This window comes from Plecotus auritus, assembly GCF_963455305.1.
Source record: "Plecotus auritus genome assembly, chromosome: 1".
NCBI lineage: Eukaryota > Metazoa > Chordata > Mammalia > Chiroptera > Vespertilionidae > Plecotus > Plecotus auritus.
This window is the reverse complement of record NC_137770.1, coordinates 50,714,453-50,726,810: the sequence shown is the minus strand read 5'-3', so window position 1 is coordinate 50,726,810 and position 12,358 is coordinate 50,714,453. Positions and strand designations below refer to the sequence as shown.

The 12,358-nt window shown below is 55.3% G+C and overlaps 1 protein-coding gene across 1 annotated transcript; it reads right to left on the bottom strand.

Moving 5' to 3' along the window:
* Positions 1 to 3,405: 3,405 nt before the first annotated feature.
* PIF1 (PIF1 5'-to-3' DNA helicase) lies at positions 3,406 to 9,955 on the bottom strand (the record flags this gene model as incomplete). The annotated part of the gene is made up of 12 exons (XM_080679599.1): positions 9,368 to 9,955; positions 8,390 to 8,522; positions 8,185 to 8,310; positions 7,905 to 8,058; positions 7,695 to 7,809; positions 7,502 to 7,608; positions 6,236 to 6,375; positions 5,753 to 5,859; positions 4,758 to 4,845; positions 4,458 to 4,603; positions 3,634 to 3,825; positions 3,406 to 3,465 (listed from the first exon to the last, which is right to left on the bottom strand). Exons 1-12 carry the CDS (start codon positions 9,923 to 9,925, stop codon positions 3,406 to 3,408), a joined length of 1,926 nt encoding a protein of 641 aa, XP_080535725.1. The 5' UTR covers positions 9,926 to 9,955.
* Between the last annotated feature and the right edge of the window lie 2,403 nt (positions 9,956 to 12,358).

Sequence of the window (12,358 nt, the reverse complement as noted above, 5' to 3'; positions counted from 1 at the left end):
AAAGGCCCTGAACACTGTGGTGCAGCCTCAGACACCTGGGTGTCCACCCTGGCCTCACCATCAGCCTTGAGCTGCCCACCTGTGAGTGTCTGTCTCCTCCTCTGTAAACTAGATCTAAAGATGGCCCTCATACATGCTCAATAAGAAGAGGGACAGAGCTCTAGCCGGTTTGGCTCAGTGGATAGAGTCACAGCCCTCGGACTGAAGGGTCTCGGGTTCCATTTCTGTCAAGGACACATACCTCAATTGCAGGCTCGATCCCTGGCCCATTCGTAGGAGGCAACCAATCGATGTGTTTCTCTCACATCGATGTTTCTCTCTCTCTGTTTCTCCCCTTCCGTTCCACTCTCTCTAAAAATCAATGGGAAAAAATATGGGTGAGGACTAACAAAACAAAAAGAAGAAGAAGAAAGAGGAGGAGAGGAAGAGGGGGGGAGGAGGAGGAGGACAGAGGGAAAAAGAGGAGCAGAGAGGGGGAAACTTCACTCTCCCCTTCCTCTTAGTGGGTGGGCACAGCCGGTGTCTTCTGGAAGACTGAAAGAAAGCACTCACTTAATCTGGGCCCCGGTTAATTCTCTTTGTTATTCTCCAGGCCACTCAGGAGGCAGAGAAAGGGCAGGGATGGGGAGGAGGGGTGCAGGAGGGCCACTTTAGGTAAGTAATGAAGGCCAAAGGGGGCCAACCAGGAGGGTTTACCTCATGCCTGGCCCCATCCAGGTCTTGCCCTCACTTCATTGACCAGCTGTTAGCCCCATTTCACTAATGCTGAAATTAGGGCTGAGGATTTAAGCAGCATGACCAAGGTCACACGGGAAGTGGGAAGCCAGTATCTGACTTCAAGGCCTTCTGCGAAAAACCCCAGGATCCTGGGACTTGGGTTCCAGACTCAGCTTGCAGTGTAGCCTTGGCCAAGTCACCTAATCTCTCAAGAGATTGATTAGTTTTCTCTCCCCTTAAGGTGGGGATAATGTCCCCGTCTTCTCGGGGTTACTGTGAAAAAACAAGAGGGGTAATGACCACAAACCTTAAGGTACTCAACTGATACCAGGCGCAAGCTCCTCAGCAAAGGAACCTCCTCCTCTCTACTCTTACTGGGCTCCCAGCTCCTGAGGTACCCATGTGCCCCAACGAGGCTCACAGACAAAGGATCTTCCAGGTCTCTGGGAAGGGACTGACCGACCACTTGGCACCACCTAGTGGTCTGTGGTGTGTGGTACTTGGCCAGGTTGCTCTGAGATTGAGGGTTTGAGCATGACCATTGGCCCTGTGGGGGTGGGCAAAATATGCCAGCCCATCAGCAAGGATGAGGTCATGCCTAGCTAAGCCCTCCCCTGGCCACTCCTCTGAGGATCCATCAAAGTGGGCACTCCACCAGTCCACCTTCTCAGCCCACATCTCACTCCCAAGGGGAGGCCAAGGGTTCTCTTCCAGCTCTGCCACTGCCTCCCTCCCAGGACTGAGCCACCTCCCCTGCAGAACTGGAGTAAACATTCCTGCCTCTCAGGGAACCTGGAACTGTGGTGTGTTCTTTCATTTATCAAACATTTTATGAAGTGTCTCCTTTCTGAAGTCATCATGCTGAGAGCCGTGGGGATACAGGACTGCTAAGCCAAGTTTCTTGCTACCAAGGGACCTGCCTGATTCTAGGCCGCAGTGGTCGGCAAACTCATTAGTCAACAGAGCCAAATATCAACGTACAACAATTGAAATTTCTTTTGAGAGCCAAATTTTTAAAACTTAAACTTCTTCTAACGCCACTTCTTCAAAATAGACTTGCCCAGGCCGTGGTATTTTGTGGAAGAGCCACACTCAAGGGGCCAAAGAGGCGCATATGGCTCGCGAGCCGCAGTTTGCCGACCACGGTTCTAGGGGAAGACAGACTTGTAAGTTGATAATTGCCCTCAAGGCAGATCACAGCTGGCCCTGAGGAGGAGAGCATCTGCACAATGAGAAGGGGTTGCTGAGGATGGGACTTGCTGATGCCCAGGCAGTCCCATGAGGAAGCCATCTTTAAGCAGAGCAAGTGCATATGAAACGAGGGAAAGCTGACACCAATGCCTGGGTGAGGGGAAGGGCTGGGAGGGTGAGGGGCGCTTTGGCAGTGTGTGTCAAAGATGGGGTCGGAGAGGAGAATCCCAGGAGAGGACCCTCAGGCATCCTCAACAGCCCAGCTCTGGGGATGATGTAAGATTCATCTCCCAGCAGAAGCCCTGGTACCTCCCGAGGCTGCTGGACCTGCATGGGAGACCAAGCCCAGGCAGCCACACACCTGCCTTTAGGTCTGGACTGAGGGATGTGAGCAAGCAGAAGAGTTCAGGACTCCTTCCTCTGAAAGGCGTCCAGGGGTGGCCAGAGGTCCTCCTGGCCAGCTGCTCCCAGCTCCAGCTCCACTCCTGCCAGTGGTTCCAGCCTCCCTGGTTCCCACTGTTTCCAAGCCTGGGTTTCTGAGCTCCTCATAGCACTCCTTCGAGCTAGCCTTCTGTTCCATTACCTTCCTTTCCTGCTTAAGTTATCCGGAGTCTGTTTCTCCTGTTTCCATCCAAGAGCCGGCAACCTCCTAGCACATAGGAAGACGCTCAACCAACTGAGCGACACCAGCCAGGGCAGGGGTGTGCCTTCTTAAAGAGAGCCGAAGAACTCACAGTCCTTACATAATTCACAAGTTTATTTGTCCTAAATAAATACAGTCTGAGTACGCATATATGCATCACCCACGGACACAGACAATAGGGTGATGAAGGCCTGGGGCGGGGGGCGGGGGCAGGCTAGAGGGAGTCAGTGGGGGGAAGGAGACATATGTAATACTTTCAACAATATTTTTTAAAATAAATAAATAAATACAACCGGAGAACATCCATTTCAATCCTCACTCACTATTTCTTTCCCCAAAAAGCAGCTTAAGATACAGGTGCACAGTTTGCTGTGCGTGTTCTCACTTCAGGCTCAGGAGGGTGTTGGTCCTCGCTGTGCTAGGCTGGGCCTGGCTGTGAAATCACCTCAGGTTCCTTTTTCCATTTGGGGCCTGTACTCGGCCTGAGTCCCACAGGACCCACGTGCCTGTTCCTGCTCCTGGAACGCCTCTCCCCTCTGCAGCCCAAAGGGGGCGGCCCTCATGACTGTGGTCCCATGGCCAGCCCTCTGTCCTCTAACACCAGATACCACCACAGGCCCATTCCCAACTGGCAAAGAAAGATTATTCCTGACCCTGGAAGCAGCTCACCCAGGGCAAGGGGAGAAACTGAGGCACAGCTGGCAAATGGTTATCCCTATACCTGTGCCAGGAGGCTGAGAGACCCTCAAGAAGGGAGAATGGGCACTGACCATCCTCCCCTGTTATCTCCTGGGGTCCTAGCTCACTCAAGAGTACGATGAGGGGGAGACCATCCTCTGTCTTCTCTTTGTGGCTCAAAGGTTTGGATCCACATTCTCCTGGTCCGAGGCTGCTTCATCATCATCTGGAGACTCCTAGATTGAAGCCAGAGAACCCGAACCATGAGCTTCTGCTGTCCTCCAGGGCCACAGCCTGGGGGCCAGCATCTTCTTCCTCTTGCCCCTGTCCACAATGGAGCCAGAGAAGGCTCTGTCACCCCTACCCAGGGTCCCTTGGCCCACCACTGGGTGACTCCCTCTTACCAGGCCGAGGCCACTGCCATGCCGCAGGGTGGCATAGAAGCGCAGCACACGGGGGTCACAGCGAACCACCATAGGATCAAAGTCCAGCACACGCAGGCCCTGCAGGCTGCGGGCCCGGGAAAGAGCCACATAGGCCTGGCCACTGGCAAACACTCGGCCCAAGGAGATCTCCACGCAATCCAGGGTCATGCCCTGGGGATGGAGAGACAGAGATGGAGCCAGCTCTGCCTGAAGTCCTTTGTGCCCAAGAGCCTGACCCCACCTCACCAGCCCAGCTATTGCCTCTGGATCTCCTGGCCCAGTCCAGAGATTCTCAGGCAGAGGGATAGGCTGACCCTGGATGGGTATCTGAATAGGAGGGGCTCCAGGAGACACATCCAGGATAAGAGAGAGGGGTAGGGGTGGAAGGAAAGAACTCAGGCCTGGGTCAGACAGGCATGGAAAGGAATCCGGCTCTGCCTCTCACTAGTTGTGTGGCCTTGGACATGTCATGTAACCTCTCTGAGCCTCAGTTTCCTCCTCTGTAAAACAGGAGTGATTACTACATCTACACTTCATACAGGTGTTGTAAGTATTAAATTCACCATGTCTGGTAGTGGCTCAGAAAACGGCAGGGCAGGAGATGACAAAGGGCAAGTATATGGATCCCAGAAAGGAAGAGCATGGGATGGGAAATGCATTGAAGAAAGGTTTATCCTACAATTGGTCTGGAACTTGGCAAGCTCAACTCCCATAAAGCCTTTAAGGCCCCCCTCAACATCCCCCTCGCCTATTTTGTCCCCCCTCTGCCCTGCCCTGACCCATCCCCTGCACTGGCTGCTCACCTGGCTCTTGTGGATGGACATGGCCCAGGCCAACTGGAGGGGCAGCTGCTGCCGGCTGAGGAGCCGGCCCCCAGTGGTCTGCACCGTCCAGCGTTCAGCACGGATGACCTCGGTGACTCCACATAGGAACCGTACCTGGGGCAGCCCTGAGGGAGGCATGGAGAAGTCCAACTTTTCAGCCCTGTTTCAGAGCTCAGAGGTGAGAAGCAGGCCTCACCTTTGCATCCTAGACTCTTTCTCTTCACACTTACCCTGGGACCCTGTTGACCCAAGCAGTAGGTCTGCACCCCCATCACTTACCTCTCCCCTCAGTCTCAAAGCCGACTACCACCCCTCGGGCACCATTCACCAGGCCCTGGGACACTGCTAAGTTCTTCACCAGCATCACCTGCAAGGGAAAGAAGGCATGGAGAGCTGCTCCATTCCTATACCTGGCCTCGGGCCCAGTGGCCACTGCTGTGGTTTGGGGAGGCTGGGGCTGTCATGCAGGGGCACTGAGTCCTATTTTTAGCTTAGCCACAGGCTGACTGTGTCCCCCTGCAGCAAGATGCTTTATTTTCCTGGGTCTCAGTTTCCCCTTGTGTCAAGGGGACTGACATTGCTCAGGAACAGGTAAAGAGCTATAAGGTAACAGACATCATAGGGCTTTGAAAACTTCCACGTCTGTTGTGGGGCATATGTGGGCCACAATCTTGAGGGATAGCCCCCAGCTGCCATCCCTCTTCCAACCACATGGTGCCTGCACTTTCTCCTTGGGTGCCCTTTGGAACCTGAGGAAAGGCTCCCATGTGGCCCACCCCCAACATAGTGGAAGGAAGGAGGACTCTCATAGTATAGGATACACTATGGAAGGCAACTGTGTGGAGTAGATATTTCACTCCCTGATTGAGAGATGAAACAAAGCTTCAGCAAGGACAAGGGACTTATCCAAAGCAATGCTGCCTGGAGCTCCACATGTTGAAACAGGAAGGCAGTGGAAAGCTAAAGACAGGAAGGTGGGTGGGAATAGGAGGAAGGGAGTTCGCTGTGGTCACAGCTGGGGCAAAGGTTGGGGAGGCCCAAGCTCCCAGGGTCTAGGCCAGGGGTGGGCAAACTTTTTGACTCAAGGGCCACAATGGGTTCTTAAACTGGACCGGAGGGCCGGAACAAAAGCATGGATGGAGTGTTTGTGTGAACTAATATAAATTCAAAGTAAAGGAGCGGAGGGGAGAGCAAGAGAACCGGATAGAACAGCCGGATCTGGCCCGCGGGCCGTAGTTTGCCCAAGGCTGGTCTAGGCCCTGCTTCCCACGCACCTGGGCCCCCAGCTTTAGCTGAAGGAGCTTGCTAACGGGACACTGGGCATCCAGAGTCCGGGCTTGCTCAGGGTCACTGTCCATGGCTTCAAAGCTGTGTACCTCACCTGGGGAAAGAGTGGGGCAAACAGATTACTAGTCACTTGTGGCTTAGTTTCCAAAAACACATATCAGACCAGGGCATGGGGGGAGGTAATAGGGATAGCTCAGGCCTATCTGGAGCTTTAGAATCAGAGACCTGAATTTAAGACTCACTTCCAGCATTTTCTGGCTGAGTGACCTTGACCCTTTCAAGGTCACACCTCTCAAAACCAGTTACCTCTGTAAATATAAGGGCCTTATGGCCACAGAGATTGAGGCCTAGATATTTATCCCAAGGTCCCAGGCTGCCAGGAGATGGGGTGGGGGGGAGAAGGGGGGGCTGACATACCTGCCTGATAGCCCTTCCCAGCTGGTACTGCCCAGCCCTGGCTCCCTGCTCACCTGGCAGGTCCCGCAGCCGCCTCTCATTGGTAAGAGCCACATCATCCTGGTGGGTGCAGAGCCTGGTGGCCACAATTCCGTCTCGCCCCACCTTGTGGGTGGCTGTAGCCTGGAGCTGGCGGGTCACCTCATTTGAGCACCTGTGGGAGCTGGGCTGTTAGGGCAGAGCCCATCTGAATGCCAGGGAAGGTGGGTCATGTGGGTGGTATGGCCCAAGCTGCAGGCAATGGATCAGGCCTGGGGACTGGAAAGGGGCCCGAGGGCAAGATTTGCTGGCCAACTTATCCTTTCTTCACTTGGAACCCGCACTTGGGGACTGAGCATAGTGTGTGTGTGGGTTTGTGTGGGGGGTACTTGGCTGTGATCATGGGTGGGTACCCTTTCCTTTGCCTGCCCCCAGGAAGAAGCTGGCCACCCTCCCATCCCCAGTGCTCCTTGGGAAGTTTGGAATGCTGAGTGAGCACAGTCCAGAGGTTAAAAGACCTAGACCAGGCGCTGATTTTGATACCTGTAATACTGGTAGCCTATAATCTAGATGACAATGTTCTAGCCCCTAGCCTGCTGCCTTGGGGGGAAAAATTGAGCCTGTGTTTCTATTTCTCCCCATCTACAGTCTCCCTCCACCTGGGGAGGGCTGGGTACAACAGCACTACCATGGGAGGAGGGGGGACAACTTGGGTCCATCTCTCCCTGCTCTGCCACTCAGCGTTCCTCTTGTCCCCGTGCATGCTGGTGCGTGCTGTGCACCTTCCTACCTGCCTCCTGTCCCCAGGCATGGAGAGCAGCTCACCACCACTACCTTCCCCCAAGCCCATCCCAATCTGACCTGGCTTTCAAGGCCCAGCTCTGGCTCAAGTCATCTGCCCTCCTGGCCTGTCCACTCCCATGTTAGAGTAGTTGTAGCATTTCAACCGTTTGTCCTAGCTGGGCAGGGATCATGTCTGGGATTAAATTCCAGGCCTGACCTTGGGCAAGTCACTTTACCCCTTAGTACCCCAGCTTTTACATCTGTGAAATGGGAGTGTTGATATCTCTGAATTCTTCTTGTGTGTCCATCTGACCATAGTTCCCTGACACCTACTCTGTGCCAGGCCTTGTGCTGGGTGATGGGGACCCACCCTGGGGAGGCAGGATCTCAAGATTCACAAAGTGACCACCTTCTATGGGCCCAGGAAGCATTTCTCCCTCTTGTTTGGGTCCCCATGCTCCTCTGTGACCTACACTTGGGTCCTCATCTGCAGGCCCCTCTCTATTCACAGAGCCCACCTGCCCAGTCTCACAGCCTGCAGCAGAGAGACGAAGGTCTGGTCTGCCTGCCTCCACACCTTGGTCAGCTCCAGGGTCACTGGGACACACCTCCTCCAGCTCTTGGCCTGATGGGGGTGGGAAGGGGGTGTCAGGGAGCAGCGCAGACCGCTGGGGTGGGGGTGGGGGGGCAGGACAGGAGGGTGAGTGGTACCTGGAAGCAGAACTGTGGGGGCTGGAAGCCCTTGGTTACAGGCGGCAGCTGCAGGAAGTCCCCACAGATGATGAGCTGGATCCCTCCGAATGGCTTATTCTGCTGCCGGACAGTTCTGGAGGGGAGAGGAGCGAGCAGTGCTTTAGCAGCGAGGATGGGCAGGTTCCTCACGGAAACCACCAGATCCCAGCCCTCATCGCACACACTGACCTGGCCACGGCCTCTAGCTTGTCAAATAGGTCTGCCTCCACCATGGAGATCTCATCGATGACCAGCCGCTGGCAGTTCAGCCAGCCCTGCCGCACACCTGGCCGCTGGGCCAGGGCCACACATTGGGCCAGGGGGGCCTGACCCGAGCCGATGCCTGTGAGTGACATTATTCAGCTTGGGCTGAGACCCCAGCCCTGTCTCAACCCTGACTTCCCCTTCCTCCCTTCCCACAGGCCTGGCTTGCTCCAAGCGATAGCCCCAGGAGCGCTCGCTCACTTACCTGCAAAGGCATGGAGGGTGGTACCCCCGATGTGGCAGGCTGCCACCCCCGTGCTGGCAGTGGTCACAGTGCCTGTGGGAGGCAGTGAGCCCAGGATACGCTTCAGCAAGTAAGACTTCCCTGTCCCTGGGCAGAGGGCAAAGTCAAGACCACCTCTCCTCCATCCCACCCGCCACCATTCTCCCCCGACTCTGCCCCTCACTACCTGCACTCCCAGTGAAGAAAATGCTCTGGCCTTTCAGGACGACCCTCAGCACTGCAGCCTGCTCCTCAGAAAGCTGTGGTTTGGCGGGGGCCAAATTCAGCTTCTTCACAGGCAGGGGCCACCTTGGGGCTTCCTGGGGGGACAGGGCTGTCTCAGAGCCTCCCCCCAAACTCTAGGCATTGCCCCCCTCCACCACCTTCTTGGCCCAGGTGCAATGCTAGGCTGAGAGCCCTGTGTCTCTGCTGGCTCCATTCCTCGGAGCCCTTGGGCAGCCTTGGTTCACCTGGAGATCTTGCCAGTGACTTCTGGGGTCCAGGTCTCCCCTTGAGGAAGGGATTGAGGCTGGGTCTCCACTGACTCCTGGTGCCCTGAAGACCAGGGTCTGGGTCCTTAGCCTCCTCCCGGGGTTCTGTAAGTCTCCTGGTCCTCTCTCCCATCCTTCTTTCTCACTTCTCACTGCAACAAACCTGTTTCTCACCTCAAAACACCCAACCTAGGTGAACACCTGCCTAGCCAGGTTCTCTTCTCCCCCACCTCCATCTTCCCACCCCCTTACTCACAACCCCTATGGTCTGAGATCAAAAACTGTCAAAACCACCAGACTTTGTCCCTACCCCCATCTGATCGGGGGGCTCCCCTTATACTGCTGACCACTTAGTTTTTTCCAAACGCCCCTCTCCTCTTTATCTTTTGAAGTTTCCTTTCCAGGCTTCCATCTCTGCTTTCTCTTTTAATGTGACCTGGGCCACCCTTTTCCTATTGCGGCTTACCGGGTCTCAGAGATTGCACTATGAGGAACACTCGCACAATTCCTGCATTTCGGTTCTACTCAGACGTCCGATGGGTATCTCCTCTGCGATAACCAGCAGCCCCCTAAAATACCACCACCACCACCACCCCCAAACTTGGGTCTCCTTGGTCCCTTCCAACTCGGCGGCACACCCAGTCCCCAAGGCATACCCCCTTTCCTGTCCTCACGGTGTTGGGCTCAGCCCCCACCCGCGACTCCGTGGGCCGCTCCACCGGCGTCATGTCCTGGCCTCGGGTGGCCGCTGCGCGCCGCAGCTCTTCGGGCTGCACGGGGCTGATGGTGAAGAAGTCGCGGGGCCGCGGGCCGAGCAACTGCGTGCGGGCGGAGGACGGCCCGGGACCTGGCGCCGTGGCCAGTTTGAGTCGCAGCAGGCGCAGGAAGCGGCGCAGGCGGTCCGGGGCGCAGTCCGAGAGCAGCAGCTGCACCGCGCCCGCTCGGGGCGAGCCGTCGGCGGGGAGCCGCAGGGTGCTGCGTCCTGAAGCGGCGAAGCGCGTGAAGAGGCGCGCCGCGCGCAGGGGGAAGCAGCGGGGCCGCTCCGCGGGCCCCGGCGCCTGCAGCCGCAGCATCAGCTCGCGGCGCTCGTTACGACCCAGACTCAGCTCCGCGGTGCGCACGGCCTTGCGCCTTCGCGGCTGCCCTCCGGGGCTCAGCTCCTCCACAGCCACGCGGCACCGCAGCTCCGCGTCCTCGCATTCCGCGGCCGCCTCCAGGGAACCGGACAGCATCGCAACCGCCTCTGCAGGTCTGCAAAGGGATCGGAGCACAGGAATCACTCAAGGACACAACAGGTGGTATAGAGGCCGTGACGGGGAGCCCGGTCAAGGCCACATAGGATCCTACCCCTCTCTGGTAACACAAAGAGGTTACAGTGATGGTAAAAGGACCCTGGGGCAATTTAGGAAATTCATTTAGAAATTACATCCTACACAACCATTTCCAGAGCGGCGGGTGGACAGCGTCAAACGCACCCGGGTTTGGGGAGCCTCGACTGTCTGGCAAGGCCCGCAGAAGAAGGGGGACCCTGAACAGAAAAGAAGACAGCTTCAGAGACCGAGGGACGGCACGGGAATCGAGTCCTCTCCCCGGGACGCAGGGGAATCTCACGTGGGGAGATGAGCAAGGGCGCTGCCGCTCATCATGTCAGCTGCTGCTGCGTTCACTGGTTCATACGCAGCCGAGCAGGTATCACTATTCCCCGTGGACAAAAGTGGGAACAGGCTGGGAGAGGCCACACGCCTGGTAGGAGTCCGGGCTAGTGTGATTCCGAAGCCCTGGCGCTTCCCATGTGCAAGGTGGGAAGGGGTAGAGTATTTGGCTAGGGAAATCGCGGGGTGACCCTGGAATGTGTGTTCCCTCCATCTGACCGTCTCGTTTGCACCCTCCCGGCAGGGACCCATTAAAGAAGCAGGTTCTCTTCCTCCCAACTCTGAGATCGGGTGGACACTCACTTGCGCCGGAACTCGGACGAACTAGCTGAACCGAGCGGACCTGCCGGCGAAGCTCGGGCTCTATAACTTTCAAATACTAGCAGTAGAGAATCATCCTATCACTGGCCGGATCTTTAAATTCTCCAGCCATTCAGAGACAGGGGCGTGTCTCTCACCCTCCGCCCCCTGCCCTAGCTCGGGCTGTACCAATCGCACGCTGGAGGAAGGACGCTTACTGTGGTGGCGGAGCGTGGAGCATACCAAGTCGCGTGGACCAGTGGGCGTGGCGGGGGTGGGCGGGGGACTGCAGTAGCGCCGTAGGTGGTGCGGTGTCACCCAACCCTGCTCTGAAGATTTATTTTCAGAGCCATCCACCGAACACACTCCCCCTCCCTAGCCCTTACAGAGCGGCTGAACTTGGCGTTGGGGAGAGCTGGGACGGATCCTCCCACCTCTGTTTCCACTCGCAGGATCATTGCTCACTCCTGGACAGACCACCCCAAGGCCTGCCCCGCCTCTCAACTCTTCCGACTCCTCTTTGCCTTTTTAAGGGTCCTTTTACTCATTGTCTTTCCCACCCAGCTGAGGCCCATCAGTGAGGAACTTTTGAGACCTGGGCGATGAAAGCATGTGAGTTAGTCTCAGGGAATACTTTTTCATTCTCTTGTTGCCCAGGATTTATTTTTAATTACACCCCTGCCCCTCCTCATTGACACTTGGAATTACATAGCTGGAAGGGATCTTACAGGTGAGTACTGTCCCCTCTCCCCTCTTCATTTTATTGTCCTCATTTTGCAAATAAGGAAACCAAAGCTCCACGAGGTTTACCAAAGATCACATAGCTTGTAGATAGCAGAAACAAAGCCTTGAAACCAAGTCTAACCTGGCCTAAGCACCTGCGTGTTTTACTACTACACCACACTGCTCCCAGGTGATTGGTCTTCATGGAATCCAGGCCTGGACTAGAACATCAGCTCCTGACAGCCACTGCAATGCCCAGCCTTGCCATTAGATGTTACCCTAAGCAAGTTCCATAATATCTCAAGCCTTTGTTTCCACAAACATAAAAATGATGAAAGATGAAAATGTGATGATTGCACAACTCTGTGACTACTGAAAACCATTTGAATTATTTGCTTTAAATGGGTAAATTATATGGTATGTGAACTATATCTCAAAGCTATTAGGAAAAAATAATGAGAAATGTTTCCTCTTCAGTGTAGTCTTTTTTAAAAGTTATTGAAATAGTTTATTTTTAGAGAGGAAGAGAGAAACATCCATGTTGCCTCCTGAATGCCCCCTACTGGGTATCCAGCTGGCAACCTGGGCATTGTGCCCCTTGGCCGGGAATCAAACCTGTGACCTCCTGGTGCATGCTCAACAAACTGAGTCACGCCAGCCAGGGCTTCAGTGTAGTCTTGACATAGGAGTAACATAAAATTTCAAAGTCACTGTAGTAGGCAGAAAAATTGTTCCCCCACCATGTCCAGCCTTAATCCCCAGAACTTGTGAATATGATACCTTACATGGCAAAAGGGACATTGCAGATGTAATAAATTAAGGATCTTGAAATGGGGAGATTATCTTGGATTTTCCGGATAGGCCCAATGGAATCACAAGGGTTCTTATAAGGGAAAGAGGGAGACAGGAGAGTCAGAGAAGGAGATGTGATGCAGGAAGCAGAGGGGGTGGGTGGTGTGTGAAAGAGAGATTTGAAGATGTTACTGTTGG